General features: G+C 38.2%; 1 protein-coding gene across 5 annotated transcripts in view; it reads right to left on the bottom strand.

Annotated features, from left to right (window-relative positions):
- Nucleotides 1–61: 61 nt before the first annotated feature.
- REXO5 (RNA exonuclease 5) overlaps nucleotides 62–22,120 on the bottom strand; it is a 39,270-nt gene continuing 17,211 nt past the window's right edge. For 4 of the 5 annotated variants that reach the window (XM_058711207.1, XM_058711208.1, XM_058711209.1 and 1 more), the window contains 12 exons: nucleotides 21,962–22,100; nucleotides 21,717–21,811; nucleotides 20,614–20,716; nucleotides 19,117–19,220; nucleotides 18,266–18,386; nucleotides 9,513–9,617; nucleotides 8,891–9,028; nucleotides 5,957–6,049; nucleotides 5,115–5,331; nucleotides 4,158–4,345; nucleotides 3,065–3,183; nucleotides 62–325 (listed from right to left, as the gene is read on the bottom strand). In XM_058711207.1, coding sequence (XP_058567190.1) covers nucleotides 244–325; nucleotides 3,065–3,183; nucleotides 4,158–4,345; nucleotides 5,115–5,331; nucleotides 5,957–6,049; nucleotides 8,891–9,028; nucleotides 9,513–9,617; nucleotides 18,266–18,386; nucleotides 19,117–19,220; nucleotides 20,614–20,716; nucleotides 21,717–21,811; nucleotides 21,962–22,100 — 1,504 coding nt within the window. In that variant the 3' untranslated portion in view covers nucleotides 62–243. The remainder of the gene's footprint in view (nucleotides 326–3,064; nucleotides 3,184–4,157; nucleotides 4,346–5,114; nucleotides 5,332–5,956; nucleotides 6,050–8,890; nucleotides 9,029–9,512; nucleotides 9,618–18,265; nucleotides 18,387–19,116; nucleotides 19,221–20,613; nucleotides 20,717–21,716; nucleotides 21,812–21,961; nucleotides 22,101–22,120) is intronic. The other variant, XM_058711210.1, reaches the window with a different exon arrangement.

Raw genomic sequence — 22,120 nt, forward strand, 5'->3', positions numbered from 1 at the left:
TGACACAAAGAAAAGTACAAACTGGTTTCCTTCCCTCACCCCATCTTAAGATCAGGAATGCTTGAATTGTAGGCATTTATTGAAAATTTGTACATGCCATATAAACGTTAGGACTAAACTTCTTAGGTAGTACACCATTTCCACAAAAGCTTGTCTGCTGGACAGAGAGGCTGCAGCCTGACCACATTCTCTGCCACTGTCCACAAAGGATGATAAATGGCACATGGAAAATGATGGTCAGACTCACGAACATATTTTTGGGGTGGTGCTTTCCTCTTCATCTTTTATTCCCATCAGTCCTAGGCCAGAGAATGATCCATGAGTGCTGCAACAAATGAGTGAAGATAGGTTTCTAATCCACAGGGTTGAAAAAATGGTTACAGACTCATAGGTAAGAGGTGGTAAGTTATTTTGGATATATGTATGGGGCAGAGGACAAGCAGGGAGACAGTTTATGGAAAGCTGCCTACTGAAAATGATTCAAAGAAAGAATACTGACCAGTCCCAGAGGCCTAGAATCAATTCAGCTCTGCCATTTAACAGATGCGAGGCACATCTCAACCAAAGGTGAATAACCTCAAACTGAGGCTATTGTCTTCAACTATAAAACCATTAAATACTTAAGTTAGGATCTCACAACGCTTTTGTGAGGACTTTAGACAATGATTGATAAAATACATCATTTCCTCATATATCATACAGATCATTCACCATGTACCAAGCATTATTTTAAGCACTTTATACGCATTCTCATTTAATCCTCAAAAGAGCTGCTGTACCTAACGTAGGTACTGATGCAGGTACAATTGTTACGTCCACTTTTCAGAAAGAACCAGGCTCATAGACCTAAAACTCGCTCAACAAGTTGAGTGACAAAATAATGCATATTGTAAAACACTTGGTACAGTTTAGAATTTAGGAATCAACATTTTAGTTCCCTGCCACCTTGTAGTGAATATTCAAAGAATTGGATTGGAGGGCTGAGGAGCTATCCAAGGCAAATCAGGTGGAAATGAGCAAAAACAAACACAGAATCTGTCACTACCTGATGTCTGAACTTATGCTAACAAGCACTAGCCTTTTGGGCATGGAAGACTGGAGCTTTGAGTGCTGGAGAGTGGCTCTGGAGTCAGACCATCAGGGTTCAAGTTGTAAACTGTACTTATTAGCTAGTTGTGCGGCCTTCAGCAAGTTGCTTAACCTGAACCATCTTCTCCACTTGTTAAATGAGCACTCAACAACCTCAACTGAAAACACATTTAGCACAGTGCTAAGCATTTAGCACAGTGTCTGACATTAAGGGTTTGATGAATTATGGCAAATATTGCAATATTTAAAATCTTCATTTTAGCATCTACTGGAAATACAAGGATTAAGAGTTGAGTCAGGCTCCATGCATGAGGAAGCCTATATTCTCTGCTACTCCTTCTTCCTGTGCTTTTAACCCTTTCCCAGGGCATTGGGATCATGGAGACAGTTGCCAAAACAAGGTCCAGAGAACTTAGTCACACAGCAAGCTTATAGTTTAAGGAAATGCATGCTCAACATGGCTATAGAAATCAAGATGTAACTTACAATTTTTTTTTTTTTATTTTAGTTAGGCTCCACGTGTGGGGGTTGAACTCCTGATCCTAGATCAAGAGTCACATGCTGTACGGACTGGACTAAGCCAGCCAGGCACTCCCTTAACATGTAACTTTTAAAAGAAAGAAGTAACATCAGGTTTCCTTACTGTAGGCTTTTTGCTATTTCCAGTTTTTTCCTGACTTGTTAGATGTGTCTTAGGACCTTTTGCCTTAGAACCTAAGCCTTTTTGCTCCCTGACCGCAATGATCCCTTCCTCAAGCTCTCATCCACTGTAGAATAATATCCTTGCCACTTCTGGAAGGAGAAAGCTTTGGCCTATTCTTAGCTTAGTTTACATACACAATGGAGAATCTAAGCATTCTACCTAGAACAGAAGACCCTTACTCTACCCCCACCTCCACATACTGGCTCTGACAAACTATCTCAGGGCAAGTCAGTCTGTTCTTCAGAGTCTCTGCTCTTAACCAAAAAGATTTTTTGGCAACTTACGGTCACCTTGTGCTGTTAACCTCCACAAAAGCCTGTTTAAAGTATATCAGTCTAAGATTTTTTTTTTTTTTTTTTAAATGTAAAGACTTAATGGCAGCTTCTGTTCCTCTCAAGCAATTCTCTCAAGCTGCCCAAAAGGTAGCCCATCTCACTAGTGGCCCTGAGATGCATGTTACAAGAATTTTATGACAGGAAATTAATTTCTGATCCCATGTTTTAATGCCTGAGGCATTCATGTTCTGCCATCTGGGACCTTGGGGCTGGAAAAGAATCCTAGAATGTCAAAATTTTAAGGAAATTTTTCAGAAGTAAATACAATCTAGTGATTTGCAAACTGCTCAAAAGAGCTACAGCCCCCCCTTGCCCCCTCCCCCAATATATATGCTCATCCATCTACCCACTCACTCATTCTAGAACTGCCTATCTTTATGCATTAGGATTTAACAGCAATTTTTCTTTCAATGAAAAGGTTTTATAGTTGGAAGGTTTGAAAAACACTGATCTACTCCAAATCTCTCATTTTACCAAAGGGAAATTGAGACCCACAGTGGGAAAGTGGCTTGACCACCTGTCAGGAGATACATGAGTGGCTTGACCACCTATCAGGAGAGCTGGGACTGGACCCAGAGTTCTGGTCCATTATTCCTCAGGCTTAGAATCAGCAAAACAGGCTCTCTTTGGCAAAGAGGGAGATGGTAGAGAAGGCAGGAACACCTGAAATGTGAGAAAGATCCTATCTGGTCTAGGCCTTTCCCTAGAATTTTTTGACTTTTTGCTCAAGTGGGGTTAGGTAGATGCCTCCTGTCCTATAGAGGCTGCAGGCCCTAAGACCTCTGGCTTTAAACTGGGGTGAGCTATCTCCTTGTGGGACTAAAAACAGTAATTGTAGGACATATACATGTAAAATGGATAAAGAGAACATCAACAAAAGGCCAACGGCTGAAGTCCAGGAGCCAGAATCATGAAGGGACAACCCTTCAGTCCTTACCTCCTGGTTCCTGGCAATAGGATGAGGCAGAGAGTGCCCGGGCTCAGGCTGTGGTAGAGCTTTCCTATCTTCCGGCCCCAGCGCCAGGCTGCTATCTTTGGGTGGTCCACCTTCAGAACCTACAATAAAAGTCATGTATTAACACTCAGCCAGAGTACCCTATGCTCACCTGTGGAGAGGCTGCAACTTTTCAGGGTTTGAATTGTGGGGTCCCAGGAAAGGCTCTACGGAAATCCTCTATCTGAAGCTAAAGCCCATACTTAAGGGTTCTTTGTCCATCCCTGCATCCCTAGTCCACAGGTCAGTTTAGTAGGAGTATTCTGTGTGGGTCTTCCAGGGCCCTGACTTTGGGGAACCACATCACTAACGAGAGGCCCAGACTAAGGAGTCTGGCTCCTGTCATGAAGTATCTTTGTGACCTGGGAAAGTCACTCACCAGCTCTGGCCTCTGTTTCTTAAGTGTGGGAGATTAGACTAGGATAGAGTTCCCCAAACTTCAGCCATTCATTCACCTTCTATCTTCACCCTTCTTGTGTATCCGTGTAATATTTTTCTTTAACAGTGAGTCAGTTTGTTCCCTCACCTCATTGAAATAATTTATCTAGAAGTCACAGGTTCAGTGTGATTGCCGTGTATACTTTAGTGTTAGAAAAACAAGATCTTAATATATAAGTGGGGGGATAAAAAGTCCATCTATGACCACTAAAAATCATCTTGTATATGTAACTACACTTTGAGAAAAGCCTTGAATTACTAAAGACGTGCCCAGCTCTTTAACCTCCTCCTATGTTAGCAGGCCCTCAAAGTCCCTTGGAGAGCCATCTGGAGGATTAAAAGCCTGATTTTAGCAGGCATGGAGGAGGCAAAAGTGTAAGACATTTTGAAGAAAAATGTGTTTAGGTCTGGAAGAAGCTGGAGAATGAAATAAAACTAGTGCCAGGGAAGGAAAAAAAAAAAAAGCTCAAAGGCTTTAAGTGTCACTTGAGCTGGACTCCTAACTTCCGTAAACATCAGAAGGCCAATCAATGCCTAGAGACAGTGAACCAAGACCGCTACCTTCCCCTCTGACCCCAGGATTCACTCACTCACTCACCTGTAAGGCCTGCTGCTCTGAAGGGGGAGGTATGACACGAACCCCTGGGGTCCTTCTTGATTCAGGAGGTATGCCCCTGAGCCAAGCATGGAGATGCCTGGGGGTTAAGGCATGCCTGCCTTTCAGCTTCCAGTCCTTGCCTTTGAGAATGTTGAGAGCCCTCTGGGCACTGCCAAAAGTTTTGAATTCTGAAAGCAAGAATACCCCCTTCTGTCATTAAGGGCCTTTAAAAAGCCTGGTCCCCATGGTACCCATCCAGGTTGGAGCTTGCCAGGGCCAGGAGAGGGCAGAATCAGCTGCTGACCTGGTCCAGTCCCCTAGGAGGGCTTATTTGGTGAACATTTACCTTTTCTGACCTCACATTATCACCATCCCTAATCTCATTACCCCAAGATTACATTGCGTAGTTTATTTTTTTTTTTTTTTTTTTTTTTTTTCAACGTTTATTTATTTTTGGGACAGAGAGAGACAGAGCATGAACGGGGGAGGGACAGAGAGAGGGAGACACAGAATCGGAAACAGGCTCCAGGCTCTGAGCCATCAGCCCAGAGCCTGACGCGGGGCTCGAACTCACGGACCGTGAGATCGTGACCTGGCTGAAGCCGGACGCTTAACCGGGGCTCGAACTCACGGACCGTGAGATCGTGACCTGGCTGAAGCCGGACGCTTAACCGACTGCGCCACCCAGGCGCCCCGCGTAGTTTATTTTTAAAAAAAAATTTTTTTTTCAACGTTTTTTATTTATTTTTAGGACAGAGAGAGACAGAGCATGAACGGGGGAGGGGCAGAGAGAGAGGGAGACACAGAATTGGAAACAGGCTCCAGGCTCCGAGCCATCAGCCCAGAGCCTGACTCAGGGCTCGAACTCACGGACCGCGAGATCGTGACCTGGCTGAAGTCGGACGCTTAACCGACTGCGCCACCCAGGCGCCCCTACATTGCGTAGTTTAGACTTACTCAGGAAACAGTATTTTTTTTGCTTTCCACTTTTAAGATCTTTAGGCAAGATCACAGCTTCCAGGCCAAGGAAAATGTTGGACTGCTGCAGTAGGTGTTCTTTAAAGGTTTGGTTCACTCCAGACAGGTATATAGTACCTCGGTTCTCAGAATCTTGTTCTAGCTCCTTCACAAGAGTGCTAGAGTCAAGAGTGAGCTCTGTCACAGGCCTCTGCACCTAACCAAGGAAGATGGTATTAGTGGTAGCAAGTCACTACTTCAACTTCGAGGCCTATTATATACTAGCAAGTAACTTAATTCTGCAGTTTCCTTATCTATATAAAGAGGTTAATGATAAATGCTGCAGAGGACTATGGTAGAGACTTCTGTATTAGATAAATAATACATAAATGAAAATATTTTTGTGTAAACCTACTCTCCTCCCTTTCCTCCTCCCCCAAACACCCTGCAATGGAAATGAATTCCCTGATTTCTACCCCAATGAAATGATTTGCATAAGAAACTTAAAGACACCATTTGATCTCTTTAAATGTTAAAGGAAAGGGCAGCTATGGAAAAACATCCAGAATAAACCTTTTGAGGTCTAAGGAGTGATAAAGAGTACAAGACCCCAATGTAGCCAGGCTGATTATGACAAGAACAAAAGCTGTCATGTTTTACGGTCACTGCTAGAAGAATGCTGGGCTTGGCTGAAGGCTTTCCGTAACACAAAGTCTTGTGTTTGTTGGGCCTCTTGAGGGCATTTCTCAAGGTGGTGTTATACACTAGGGTACTGTAAATACAGGTCATGCTAGGTCAGGGCTGATTGAAGGGTGCTGCTTTTTGCTTTCTCTGACCCCTACCTTGATGCAGGTACTTTCTACCAGAATGCCATCCAAGGATTCTATGGCCAGCTGGGCAGCTTCCAGAACTTCATACTGAATACACAGATGTGGCTGCAGAAAAAACAAGATTTTATCTTTGCTTTCTAGGCTCAAACTATTAAAGAAGGGACTGGGAAAGGGCCCTAAACTACTGGCCAGAGCCATCAGAATAAATGTTCTCTTTGCTGTGCTGGGCTAGACAGTGATCGCAGATCACCTTTAGGTAAAATCACCAAGGTTCGTTAAGTGATTTCTCAGACAATAAGTAACCTTTATTAGTCATTTAAAATTGAAGCCTTCTCTTCCTGGGTGGTATCAGCAAAGCACTAATAAATCTTTAGTACCCAACTTGCTTTTCATATTATGTATTATGAACCACTCAAGTCTTCATTGCAAGTCACAGAGACTAATTGTGTCTTGTTAGCTTAATTTCACACGGGCACCTTTCATATAAGCTTGGGGAGGTTAAGTGCTTCCACTGGATAGGCTGCATCTTCAAATTGACTGCTTTTCTGCTTAATGATTGAGGTATAGCATCATCATGGAGATTAAAGTGCTCCCAGAGAAAAGCTTCATGATACTAATTTGGCAAAAGAAAATAAAACAATTGGACTTTATCAGAATTAAGAAGTACATCAAAGGACACTATCAACAATGTCAGAAAGCAACCCTAAGAATGGGAGAAAATATTTGCAAATCACGTATCTAGTGTAGACTTCATATCTAGGGGCGCCTGGGTAGCTCCCTCAGTTTGGCATCCAACTCTTGATTTGGGCTCAGATCATGATTCCAGGGTCATGGGATCGATCCCTGCATCCTCTGTACTGAGCATGGAGCTTGCTTAAGATTCTCTCTGTCCCTTTGCCCCTCACCCTGCTTGCAATTGTTCTCTCTCAAAAAAAAAAGCATATCTAAAATAAACTGATAAAACTCAATAATAAAATATCAATCCAATTAAAAATGGGCAAAAGGACTTGAATAGATAATAGATATTTCTCCAAAGAAGACATATAAAAGAGAGATAGAAATGCAAAAGGGAGACAGAAAAAATAAGTGTCAGCTAGAATATGGAGAAACTGGAACCCTTGGCACTCGGAATGTAAAATGGTGGAGCCACCGGGGAAACCAGCATGGCAGTTCCTCAAAAAATTATACATAGAATTGTCAATTTTGGGTATATACCCACAAGAATTAAAAACAGAGATTTAAATAGATATTTGTACATCCATGTTCACAGAAACATTATTCAGAGTGGCCAAAAAAAGGAAACCATCCAGATGTCCATCAACAGATGAATGGATTAACAAAATGTAGTACATCCATACAATGGAATATTATTTAGCTTTGGAAGGAATGAGATTCTGAAACATGCTACATGGATGAACCTTGAAGACATCATGCTAAGTGAAATAAGCCAGAAACAAAAGGATAAGTACTATATGAGTACACTTATGTGATGTATAACAGACTAGTCAAATTCATAAAAACAGCACAATAGTAGTTACCATGTCTGGGGGAGAAGGACTGGAATTCTTTTTTGTTTTTGTTTTTTTAATTTTTCTTTAATTTATTTTTGAGACAGAGACAGAGCATGAACGGGGGAGGGTCAGAGAGAGGGAGACACAGAATATGAAACAGGCTCCAGGCTCCGAGCTGTCAGCACAGAGCCCGACGCGGGGCTTGAACTCACGGACCGTGAGATCATGACCTGAGCCGAAGTCGGCCGCTTAACCGACTGAGCCACCCAGGTGCCCCTGGAATTCTTGTTTAATGGGCACAGAGTTTCAGTTCAGAGTGATGAAAAAGTTCTAGATGCATTCCAAAACCCCCAGTAGATGCCTAAAACCAGAAATAGTACTGAACCCCTGTATATACTATGTCTTTTTCTACACATAAATATCTGTGATACAGTTTAACTTACAAAAGCACAGTAAAACATTAAAACAATAATAATAAAATATAACAATATACTGTAATAATGTTATGTGAATGTGGTCTCTGTCTCAAAATACTCTACTGTATTTATCCTTCTTATGATGTGAGACAATAAAATGCCTACTGGTTAAGATGAAGTGAGGTGAATAACTTCCACAGGCATTGTGAGGTAGTGTTAGGTTACTACTGATATTCTGACGATACATATGTCAGGAAGAAGATCAAGTACTTCTGGACTGTGGATAAGGAGGTACTACTGTACTTAGTAACACAGAACTGTACATTTCAAAACAGCTAAAAAGGCAAATTTTATGTAGATTTTACCAAAAAGAAACAAAAATCAAGACTTCTAGCAAGAAATTACAGTCCCTTGACATATCCTTTTTATCCCTTAGGTTCATCTTTCCGGGGGATATTTCTATTTATATTTTTAGGTATAGGAAAGACATTAATAAAAGATTAGGAAAAAGCACATTTTAAATATCTAGGATTCTGTACTTAGATCACTTTGTAAGATAGATTTTTTTTTATTAAAAAAATTTTTTTTAATGTTTTATTTTTGAGAGACACAGAACGTGAGTGGGAGAGGGGTAGAGACAGAGGGAGACACAGAATCTGAAGCAGGCTCCAGGCTCTGAGCTGTCAGCACAGACCCCGATGTGGGGCTTGAACTCACGGACCACAAGATCGTGACCTGCGCTGAAGTCATGCTTAACCAACTGAGCCACCCAGGTGCCCCATGGAAGATGGTAGATTTCTTGATTCTCAAAACAAAACAAAAAAATCAGAGGGTTGGCAATACTAGGTACACATCCTTGTGGGTCAAGAACTGCTTCATCAGACAGAGCATGACTCATACTCCAGTTGGTGACAATCAAGCTCACATCAGTAACATTTGTTACCTGAATGGCCCCAGTAGACATCTGAATTTCCAACACTAATCCAAAGGTGAAAATCTAAGTTTTCCTGTTTCATTACCTGATGGGTTTCAAGAACAAGAGACATTGACCGGACTGGGCCAAAGCTCTTAAAAAGCCTCTTCACAGCCCTGAGGTTGCAATTTTTGCTAAATGGCCCAGCATAAACAGTTGACATCTCTGTCCACTTGCTCCTCATCTATAAGAAAAACAATACAGCAAGGAGGTGAATGTGGTAAGAGAATTAAATCAAATCTAAAAAAATCGTGAGTCAAAACATGGGATAACTCTGATTCAAGAAATTTCTCAACACAAACACTTGCCAAATGCACAAAGATTTGTATACAAGGATTTCATGACCACACTATTTGGAATAGCAAAAATTTATAAAGCACAAATGATGAAAATAACAGGTATACAAATGGAATACTATACAGCCGTTAAAAACAAAGATTGTGTACTGACATGAAAAGATGTACATGATACACTTAAATGAAAAAGTAAAGTTGCATGATAGTATACATAGTCTGACTCCCATTTTTATAAAAATGTGTTTTCTAAAATATTAATACAAAGAAAATGGAGAAATATAGAGCAAACATAATAAAGTATGCATTACTTTCCTTTATGCAGAGAGATTATAACTCATTAAGTAAATCATCTAGCACAACTCATTTACTTACCCTCTTGTTCATCTCCTCAGTGAGTTTGTATGAAAAAGGTTCAAAAGAGAACTGGACAATGCTGAAGGGAAACAGAGGGATTTCCACTCTGGCCTGCTCAAGAACCTGCAGAGAACAGCAAAGCCTGGATGAGGCAGGAAACTAGTAGCTTCTAGAAGTGAGCCACAATATGAACAAGGTTGCCTTTTTTACCCATATTAAAAAGCAATATGGGGCTGACTTTAAGGTCTAGAAGAAAATGGTGACACCATACAACTTTCTAGAAAACAGTAAAGAGAATGATTAACATCACACAGGATTCATGCCTTTAGGATTACTAAGAAAAAGAGACTACTATAACCAAATTATCTCTAAGAAATAAGTTAAATTCCAACAGAGCTCCCACTATTTCATACTGTTAAAGCCTGTGAGTAAAGACAGCAAGGAGAGGAGGCTTAAAAGACTGGAAAGAAGTCAAGAGGCATGGAAGACTTAGATGAAGTACAAACAAAATCACCCCCAAAAAGAAAAAGCACAACTGAAAGCCAAAATAATGAACACATGTCACGAATTTGATATTTCACAACACTTGACTAAAGGGAAGAAGCTTGGCAGCCTCAGAGAAATGCTTTTGGGGAAGATAAGATCTATAGAGAAGAGGTAATACCTCCTTAGAGACACTGCAGTGAAGGGAAAGAAGGAAATAAGGGAGGAAATTAAGGATCCTGGCAGAAAGATAATAAGACTAATGCCACCCTCTCCCAAGAGTATTATAAACTCCTTATTCTTTCCAGCACAGTATCATCCTCAAAATAAGCACTTAAAAAAAAAAAAAAAAAAAAAAAAAAAAAGAGTGTGGCATCAGCAAAGTGCAATACAAGGAAGCTTCAGGCCCTTACTCTCCCACAAACACCAAGTTAGCAATATAGGCCAGAATACTTTTGTGTATTCTGTGAGAAACCAGTTGAGAAGCCACAGCATTTAGACCAACATAAAATCAAGAAAGGATTCTATGGAAAGGAGTAAGAAAATTTGTGGTGTTTTGCATGCTCATTCATACCCCTCCCCCCATCCAACCTAGCACAGTACAACTCAGAGGAAACCTCCCCACACTGGGAGATTCAACATTCTGGCTTGTCTTGAGGCTGCCTCAGGGACTAGTTTCTGTCTCACTTGACTCAAAGCACTGATGGTACTGGCAGCATTGTTTAGAAATTCCTGAAAAGGAGTGATGTCAGTAAGGTCATAAAGTAGGAAGCTTCAGGCCCTCATTCTTCCACAAAGACACCAAGTTAACAGTAACAAAGAGACCAGAATACCTTTGCAAGAACTCTAGAAACCAGTTGAGAAGCAACAGCACCAAGACCAACAAAAAACCCCAGGGGTTTCAGCAAAAGGGAAAGGAAAATATGCAGTTTTATGTGCCTACCTATGTTCCTCCCCATCCTAGGAAGGATCCACTGGAGATCCTCCCACTGGATGGAAATAAGAGTGGACTCTGCATCCAATTTTATGGCTAGTCTAGGGTCGCTGAGGGACTAGTTTCTGTCTCACCTGACGTAGAGAACTAACAGGACTAGGACTGGCAGCCTTGTTTGGAAGCCAGTGAAAGCAAATGCAATCACCATAGCACATTAGAGCCACAGTTTCATAGGCAGATGCCAAAGGGGGTAAGAGATTATGAGAATTGAGAAGAAACAGACAAGCTCCTTAGGGAATCTGAGATAACTAAAAGTACCCACGTAAGCTCCGAGAAGACACATCCTCAAATTGGTTTCAGAGGTCCTGGAACCTGTAGCTAGGCTATTTACCGAAAGTCATCTGCTCCATTATGCCAAGCCATATGATGGCAGAGATACTTGGTTCTTTTCCAAATGGTTAGATCTCAACAAAGAAGATCACAAGGCATACAAAAAATAGGGGGAAATGGCGCAAATGAACAAAATAAAATTCTAGAAACTAAACCTAAAGAAACACAGAATGAACTAAAAGAGAACAACACAGACAACTAATGGAAATGAGCAAAATGATGCATGAACAATATGAGAATATCAACAAAGAGCAGCCATAGGGGCGCCTGGGTGGCTCAGTCGGTTAAGCATCCGACTTCGGCTCAGGTCACGATCTCACACTCCGTGAGTTCGAGCCCCGCGTCAGGCTCTGGGCCGATGGCTCAGAGCCTGGAGCCTGCTTCCGATTCTGTGTCTCCCTCTCTCTCTGTCCCTCCCCCGTTCATGCTCTGTCTTTCTCTGTCTCAAAAATAAATAAACGTTAAAAAAAAAAAAAAAAGAGCAGCCATAAAAAGTGAATGAAATTCTGGAGCTGGAAAACACAGTAAGTGAATTGAAAAATTCACTAAAGGAGTACAACATCAGTCTTGATTAGGCAGAAGAATGAATTAACAAATGTAAAGACAGATCATTTGAAATCATCAAGTCAGAGTAAAAAAAAAGAAACAAACAGATTCTAAGATGGGACAATATCCAGAAGACCAATGTACATACAATGGAGTCCTGGAAGAAGAGAGAAAGGGACAGAGAGCTTATTTGAAGTAACAATGGCTGAAAACTTCCCAAATCTGAAAAAAAGAAATGGACCTTGAAATTCAAGAAGCTCAAAGAACTCCAACCAGGATAAATCTAATAAATCTAAAGAAACCCACACAAAGACATATCAAATTGTCAAAAGTAAAAATCAAAGACAGAATCTTGAGAACATCAAGAGAAAAGCAACTCCTTGCATAGGAGGGAACTTCCTTAAGTTTATCAGTGGATTTTTCAGCAGAAATCTTGCAGGCCAGCAGAGTGGTGTGATATATTCAAAGTGCTAAAGAAAAAAAAAATCAAGAATACTGCAGCCAGCAGGACTCTGCTTCAAAAATGGAGGGAAAAAAAAAAAAAAAAAGCTGACAGAATTCATTACAACTAGCCCTGATCTGCAGGAAAGGCTAAAGGGAGTCCTTCATGATGGAAGAACATTAGACAGCAATAAGACGCCACATGAAAACAAAGTTTCCAGTAAAGGCAAACACGTGGTCAAATACAGTGACCTCTATTAAGGTAATCTTGGTGTATCAATTCACTTTTAATTCTTATTCAAAATTTAAGTGACAAAAACATGAAAAAATAACTATTCCTATGTTAATGAATATGTAATCTATATAGATGTGATTGACTAATTATTAAATGCATTCACTTAATCATTTTGAAACTCTTATTGGTAACTTTTCCTGTTTTTTTATTTTAATTTTTTAATTTGAATATAGCTGACATACAATGTTACATTAATTTCAGGTGTACAACATAAGTGATTCAACATCTCTATACATTATGCTACACTCACTACATTTATCACTGTACAATGCTAATACAATATCATTGGCTATATTCCCTATGCTACATCTTTTACATAAAGGTGCAATTTATAACATCGATAACATAAAATGGGGAGAGTGGAGCTTATAAAAGTAGAGTTTTTGTATGCAACTGAAATTAAGCTTTAAGATGTTTTAGGTAGTTGTAATAACTATAAACAAAATATTTATAGAATATACACAAAAGGAAATGATAAAGATATCAAAATATGTCACTACAAAAAAAAATCACAAAGGAAACAAAGGAAGACAGTAGAGAGGAAAAGAGGGACATGGCACTGGCATAAAGACAGACATCTAGAACAATGGAACAGAATAGAATTCAGAAGTAAAACCTTGAGTATATGGTCAAATGATCTTTGACAAAAGTATATAGTCTAACAAAATGGTACTGGGAAAACTGGATATCCATATGCTAAGGAGGGAAGTTGGAACCTTGCCTTACACCATCTATAAAAATTAACTTAAAATGGATTAAACACCCAAAGTAAGGTCCAGAACTATAAAACTCCTGGAAGAAAACATAGAGGAAAGTTTCATAATAATGGATTTGTCAATGATTTCCTGGGTATAACATCAAAAGCACAGGCCACAAAAGCAAAAATAGACAAATGGGACTACTTAGTTCCTTAAAACACACAATCAGCGAGTGAAAAGGCAACCTATGGAATGAGAAAATGTTTGCGAATCATGTATCTGATGGGAAGTAAACATATTGGAGATATATATATATATATATATACACACACACACACATATATATGTATATATGTATATGTACATATGTATATATGTATATGTGTATATATGTATATGTACATATGTATATATGTATATATATATATATGTATATACATACATACACACATGCGCGCGCACACGTAGGGGCACCTGGGTGGTTCAGTTGGTTGAGCGTCCGACTTCAGCTCAGGTCATGATCTTACAGCTTGTGAGTTCGAGCCCCACATCAGGCTCTGTGCTGACAACTCACAGCCTGGAGCCTGCTTCAGATTGTCTCTACCGCTCATGCTCTCTCTCTCTCAAATATAAATAAACATTAAAAAAAAAATCCTAAAATGTTAACAACAAAAAAAACAATTAAAAACTGGGACTTCAAGGGGCACCTGGATGGCTCAGTCGGTTAGGTGTCCTACTTCAGCTCAGGTCATGATCTCGCGCGGTCTGTGAGGTTGAGCCCCACATCAGGCCCTGTGTGGACAGCTTGGAGCATGGAGCCTGCTTCAGATTCTGTGTCTCCTCTCTCTGCTACTCCCCCACTCATGCTCTATCTTTCTCCATCTCCCAAAAACAAATAAATGTTAAAAAAAAATTTTTTTTAAATGGGACTTCAATAGACATTTCTTAGAAGATTATATACAAGTGACAAAAGAAAAAATGTTCAACATCACTAATTATAAGATACAATGAGCTACAACTTCATACCCATTAGGATGGCTACTAATAAAAAAAGTAAAAGTGTTGGCAGAGCTGTGGAAAAGTTGGAACTCTTATGAACTCTGTTGGCAGGAGTGTAAAATGCCGCAACCACTATGGTGAGTGAACACTATAGGAGTTTCTCAAAAAATTAAAATCCCTTTAAAAAATAACTATTTAGGGGCACCTGGGTGGCTTAGTCGGTTAAGTGTCCAACTTCAGCTCAGGTCATGATCTCATGGCTTGTTGAGTTTGAGCCCTGCATCGGGCTCTGTGCTGACAGGTCAGCGCCTAGAGCTTGCTTCAGATTCTATGTCTCTCTCTCTGCCCCTTCCTTGCTTGTACTCTCTCTCAAAAATAAACAAACATTAAACATAAATAAAAATAACTATTTAAAGTAAAATAATAACATGTAGAAGTAAAATGAATGATGACAACAACAGCATCATGCCAGGAGGGGAAAATGCAAATATACAATTATAAGGTTCTTGTATGTTGAGTAGTAGAAGATCACTTAAGGTAAATTGTGACAAGTTAAAGATATACTATAAATCCTAAAGCAACCACTAAAATAACACAACAGAGAGTCATAGTTAATACACTGCCAAAAGAGATAAAATGATCATAAAAAATACCACATTAACTCAAAGGAAAAAGAAGAAATAGGAAAAAAAAAGAGATGGGACAAACAGAAAACACAGCAAGATAAGAGATTTAAACCTAACAATATCAATAGTCATATTAAATGCAAATAACCCTACTACACCACTTAAACAGCAACAATTACTGGATTGAACAAAAAAGCAAAGCCTAATTGATTATTACAAGAAACCTACTTTATTGTTTTATTTTTTTTAAACATAGATTTCTTAACTTATTTATTTACTTATTTACTTATTTTTTAGACAGAGAGGTTCTTAAGCTGGCTCCATGCTCAGCTGGGATTGATGCAGGGCTCGATCCCATGACCCTGGGATCATGATCTGAGCCAAAATCTAGAGTCAGATACTGAGCCAGCCACCCAGGGACCCCAAAAAACCCACTTTAAATATAAAGATACAAATAGACTAATGCAAAATAAAAAATATGTACCATGACAACAGTAATCAAAAGGAAGCAGGAGGGGCTATATTAATATTAGACAAAGTATAAGTCAGAATAGAAAATACTTCTGGGGATAAAGTCCTATTTGTAATGATAAAGGGGCCGATTCATCAGGAAGACATAATGCATAATGTTTATGGGTCTAATAGCAAAGCTTCATTATACACAAAGCAAAAATTAATGAGACTCCAAGAGTATACATACAAATCCACAGTTATAGTTGGAGATTCCACCTCTCAATAAATTTAAAAGGATTCAAGTAATTGAAAGTACATTCTTGGATGACAGATAATTTAAGAAGTCAGTAATAGATCTCAGGAAGATACCTAATTATTAAATGGAAACTAAACAGTTGCAAATCAATGACCTCACCTAACACTGTTCTGGCTGCATTAGCCAAAGCATTTAGAAAAAAAAAATTAGGGACATGAGAATTGGAAAAGGAGAAATAAAACTATGGTACATAAACACACTGGAGTATGGTGTAGCTATAATAAAGAATAAAGAAGATCCTCAACAAACTGATATGATTTCTAGGATATATTGTTAAGAAGAAAGAGCCAACTGCAAAAGAGCTTATACAGTATGTTAACTTCTGTGTAATAAAGAGAAATACTTGCTTTTCTTTACAAAAAAAAGGGGGGGGAGTGAAGTATAAATGAGAAAATAACAAAGTTATTTACTTACATGAGGTAGTGGGAAGGATTAGGTAACAGAGATATGTAAGGGAATTCTACTTCTCTGAGTATATACTTTTTGGTAGTTTTGCCTTGGGAGGCACATTAATGTTCTACAGATCCCAAAAATAAATCAATAAAGATTCAAGAGGGAAAAAAGCCTAAAACTGAAAGCAAAATGAAACAATTGAACCAAACTATATTTTAAATACAGCTAACCTGTAGGTGAGAAAAACCAAGTAACTTATAAATGAAAAATATTCCAACTGAACACCCAATATTCAGTTGTAAATGGGGTGAAGGATAAGGAAGAGACTGAACTTCAAATTCTTAACTAATTCTACAGTGATTTGGGTGCAACAATTCTACAACTATTTTGGATATAGTTTAGGTTTGAGCAATGAGTAAATGTTGATGTTGTTGGGAGCCAATGTTCCCACACTGGATAAAGGGAGATTAAAATATAGAATGAGGAAAATCAAGGAACACCCCTATATGAAAAGGCTGAAATTAAAGGTATTCATATAGACACATGATTTCTAAAATATGTGTATGTGTATACATATATATGTGTGTGTGTATATGTATATACATATATATATATGTATATATATATATACACTTATATTTACATGTGTGTGTGTGCACACACATGTATGTATATCTATATGCATTTATTTCCTGTTGTCTGCTTTAAGGGTCTAGAAACAAAGACACCCCAGTAGCAATATGCATACCCAATGCCCAGATCTTGGTTTCTAATATCATGATGAAACTAAGTATCTTGTAACAAAAAGTGCTAAAAAAAAAAAAAAATTATGGGTGCATGTCACAAGGACAAAGAAGCCACTTTGAAGGGGCTACCATTTAGCTAAATCTGGGAAGTCTGAAAACCAAAACAATGTAGTAAAATCATAAATTATAATTTATAATTAAACAGGAATCTATGAGTCCTGAACTAAACTGGAATCTGTGAGTCCACACTGAATGAATAAATAAATAAATAAATAAGGTAAAGGGAGGACTCTTGCTTATGGAATGCTGAGTAACAACTAGTAAGTATGAAGGAAATGCTAGAGTTGGAAACCACTGAACAACAGGTTAAGAATCATCAGTTTTTCAAAAAAGTATCTCCTCATATTACTTATTAGAAGTAAGGGACAAAATTAGTAAATCTACAGTGGAGATAGCAGACAACATCTTGCTAAGGTCATCAAAATAAACAGCACAAAAGAAACGACAGATGGGCAACATGTGCCTCTGATATGATACCCTGGAAAGTAAACATGACTTATAAGTAGTCTGGCAAAGAATGCATAACCTGTGTCTAATCATGGGGAAACACCACACAAACTCATAATTGAGGAACATTCTGGGTGAGGTGATATGCAACACGTATTACTTAAAAACCACCACTGTCATGAAAAAAGAAAGGTTGAGGGATGTATTCAGATTAAGGGAAACTAAAAAGATAGGACAACTAAATGCAGTATGTGGCCCTGGAAGGGAAAAGAAATGCTAAAAGGCATTATTGGGTCAGCTAAAAACACTGAAATACAGATTAAAATAGAGAAAGGTACTGTGTTAATATTAAATTTACTGAAGTTTATTATGGTTATGTAAGAGAATATTTCTGTTTTCAGGAAATATACATTGAAGTATAGAGGGGGGAAGGGCCATGATATACGCAACTTACACTCAAATAGTTTCAAAATTAAAACGTCATATAGAAAGAGGTAGAAAGAAATAGCAAGAGAGGATAAGCATGCCAGCATATACACACATAGAGGAAATGGGACAAAGTGCTAACAGAAGATGAATCCAGTTAGAAGGTATAGACCAACATTCACGTAAATCTTCTCTAAGTTTACAAAACTCTTCCCAAATAAAATTGAAAAAAAAAATATATATAGGTCTTCTGAACAAGATGATTTAAATTCATGTTGTGATATATCCCTTCTACTTTACACATACAGCAATAATAGAAAAAAATATAAGAGACAACCAAAAAAATACAGTCAGGTTAAAAACTAAGATAAACATCTCTATAAACCAGAAGGAGACCAGAAATACAAAGTGGTGTACGATGCCGAAGGTGGGCTAGGCAAGCAGACACTGTCAGCTGACAGTCCTGCTCCTGTGGGGCAACCGGAACACAACCTTCAAAGAGAAAGGAGGTCACTCACCTCTTTATTTGTAAGGCACTTAATAGTTTGACAGTTTCTGGAAGAAGAAAGTTCACTAGTTTCTGCTTCCCGGGTCAAGAAAAGGAGTTTCTGACCCATTAAGTCCAAGCATTCTAAAACACTGTAAAGAAGTTGAAGAGATCAAATTAAGAACCACCATTTTCCCTAACCTCAGAGTTATTTCTCTATACTTGTACTGTCAAATAAGGGAGCCACTAGCAACATGTGGCTATTTTACTTAAAATTAATTAGTATTAAATAAATTTACAATTCAGTTCCTCAACTGCATTAATCACATGTACTGTACTGTGTGGACCTTACTGGACAGCAGAGATATAAAACAATTCCATCACTGTAGAAATCATATTGGACAGTAGTGCTCTATATTTAAGGGAAGGAAGGATAAACAAAAATTCTCAATGTTTAGGTTATACTCTAAGGATCTGATACATTTATTATGGTGTGGTGACAAACTCCTTCTGAACCTGTTTTTCGTTTTCCTCTAACCTGGGCAATACCTCAAGGCTATCGGTGATTGTTGAAATCAAAATACCCACAAGTCTATCATCTCCCCTAATGCTACTTAGTTCATTTCAGTATCTTTTTTTTTTTTTTTTTTTTTTTTGGTGAGACAGTTATTTTAATAGCAGTCACGAGATTTAGAAAATAATAATAATAGATGCTATTTAGGGTGGATGGTGGTATTTTTCCCTCCATGGTTTTTGTGATGGAAGAATGTTACTCATACTATTGGTAAACATTTTTCAATAGACTTAACAAACAAAAACTCCAAGTTTTGTATGTCAGAAACCATATACTCTTTGTTCTTGTTTAGATCTGAAAAATATTACCTTGTGTTTGACTGCTGAACTACTTCTGCTGTATTTCTTGGCCCTTGGCCTGCTGCTAGTAATTCTTGGTGACTAGCTAGTGCCTCCAGATTTAGTTCTGCAATCTTTAAGAAAATAAAGTAGTAAAAACCATCTAATTTCCTGCAAAGCATTTGAGGTTTAAAAAAACAAAACAGCAAAAAAAAAAAAAAAAAAAAACATCCAAGAAAAACCCATTCAAGTGGTGTTCTTTGCTTCTGCAGACAGTGGCTTTGTCATTGCCACAGACCCAGGCTGGCTTCAATAGTTACCAGATTGTTTCTGGCTGCTTAGCCAAGAATGGCAATCTGTTACCAGCTGTTGGTGTTGTTATATGAATACAGAAAAGGGCCAAGTAGGGCTAAGTAAAAAGGGATGGCAATTTTGACTCATCACTGACCCCATGGAGTCAGTCATTTAAAATTTACTTCTTTATGAACATGCAACTTTTGTAAATGATAAAAGAATGGCTTTTACAGCAACATCAAAAAAGACCTTTTATTGGTTTAATACAAAATCAGTTTATTATTCTTCCATAAAGAGGGGAGACCACTTGGGAGTTGTGATGTAGAGAGTGAGATACAAACTATTATTTATATGTCCAATAAGATATTTTAGAATGTCTTTCTACCACCGTGACACAAAATACTATTCTGGATGTTCATGGCTCTAAATGGACTACAATTTATTTCATAGTGCAGTCATGATAGAACATATGCAATGGGACAATCTAATAGGTTAGAATGTATTGTAATACGGCCTGTCAGAAACTGTGTCTTCTTCAATGTCTCCCTTATGTGCTATTCTAACTTAGCACCCACTGAATTGCTACTGAAAAAATGGTAAGCTCCTCTCACCCCAAAGGAACAAAGGCCTATGTCGATTTTTTAATTATTACAATTATCAACATACAACGATCAACACCACATTATGGTGCTTAATATATTCAAGACACTATATTAACAGCTTTATAAAAGATATTTCATTTACCACCAACAACAAACTAGAGAAATGTGTTCCCATTTTACAGGTGTAGAAACTAAAGTTGTTCAAAGAAACTGACCCAATTGCAGGGCTTGAACTTACAACCCTGAGATCAAGACCTGAGCTGACATCAAGAGTCGGACACTTAACAGACTGAGCCACTGAGGTGCCCGTTAAGATTTTATTTTTATGTAATATCTACACTCAACATGGGGCTCAAACTCACAACCCTGAGATCAAGAGTCATGTGCTCTACTGAATGAGACAGCCAGGGGCCTCTATCCTATATTTAAAAACAGATTAAGTCCAACTTCAGAGACCACATACTTATCTACTACATTATGCTAGTAATATAGGCCTTAATTCTGAACGCTCAGCTTGAATTATACTCCTATCTTTGTAAAGAAAGGTAACAACAGGGGATGGCAGTCTGTGACTATCTATTCTAGTCCCATAATTTTAAGAAAAGTAAACACACAGGTCAAAGATACTAACCTTCCTTGGGCCATACTTAAGGAAATACCGAGCCAATTCAAGGGTTGTTCTAGCATCTTCTGTGGCATCATGACCAAGCCTATCTGGACACTGTATATCCTTCCTGGAAAGTCAAGATAAAATTGACATACCTGGGACCATTTTTTAACGACAGGTTCTTTCAGCTACCTCAAATATTCTGGTTATATGTAAAATTTCAGCAATCTGATAATCAGATTTCATCATAACAATCAAGATTCCTTTATTCCTAAGTGCCATGAGAGTACCAGGAGTGAGAGGACTGACGATATACAACAATCAGAAATGGCTCTGTTTACAGCAAGCATATTATCTGGACATTAGGCTACCCAATAAAATCTCTGACCATGCCCCAGCCAACCCCGTGTCTCATTATTTTGATGTAACCATTTTTTAAAGTTAACTTTCAGAAATGTTTTATTTGCATGCAAGTGTCTATATGTATTTATAGGTCCATACATCTTTTCTGATTCATTTTTAAAAACCTTTAAAAAGTATATATATTTGTGTCTATAGATACATCTAAATCTAATCTATATCATATTGATATCTGGGGATATACAGATCTTGTTCTGCATCTCCATTTTATCCTCAGTAATATCTTAAGAGTTTTTCTTACTAGCACATATATAGATTCATCACGTTCTCTTAACAATAATGAAGTATTCAATAATACAGATAAATGTAATTTATTTAACCAGTACTACAGAATATTTGCAGGGTTTTTGGCTATTTTAAACCATACTATAATGAACATCTTTGTACACATGTGCTTGTACATTTAATATAGGAACATTATGTTTTCAAATTCTGATTAACTTTTCTGCCCCTCCCTGTCCCGATCTATCCATTAAACCTCAGCTGTGAATGTAAACCCCTTTTTGTATTCCCACGATTTTTCCATTTGTTAGTCATACTTCTCTGGAATTAGCATCCCAGGATTCATAAGAAATGAAAGGAATAATGTCTACAGACTAAGAAGAAGAGCAGAGATCCTCAATTTTGCCATTTGTATTAAATAAGATAGTATATGTTAACTTATATGTAACTTATCAGGACAATATTATAAGATGCAAACAACCTACCCCAAAATAGCTTTGGCTAAGAACTTTAGCTTAAATCTTCTGCCCTGCTCTCTGACATAAAGCAATGATGTATCAATAACATATGGATGTATCATCTGAGGAGGAAAGAGAATAGAATGAGTAGCATCCTATGCTAAAGTAAAAAACAACTGGGCTGGGGGACAGAAGAACCCAAGACTTTAGATTTGAGATGAGTGGAACAGGCATATAAACTGGAAAAACTAAGTTCTAAATCAGATACTCACTTTTAGCGCTCTGAGATCCAAGCCTAATGAATGGCCCACTAACACAGCATCAGGAGGAAGCAGTGCTTTTAACTGTCTCTGTACATCTTTGAGTTTGGTTGTCACTGGGTTAAGAATCTTCTTTGTAATTCCTGAAAAGCTTTCAATGAAAAAAGAGAA

The sequence above is a fragment of the Neofelis nebulosa genome, chromosome 18, assembly GCF_028018385.1.
Source record: "Neofelis nebulosa isolate mNeoNeb1 chromosome 18, mNeoNeb1.pri, whole genome shotgun sequence".
NCBI lineage: Eukaryota > Metazoa > Chordata > Mammalia > Carnivora > Felidae > Neofelis > Neofelis nebulosa.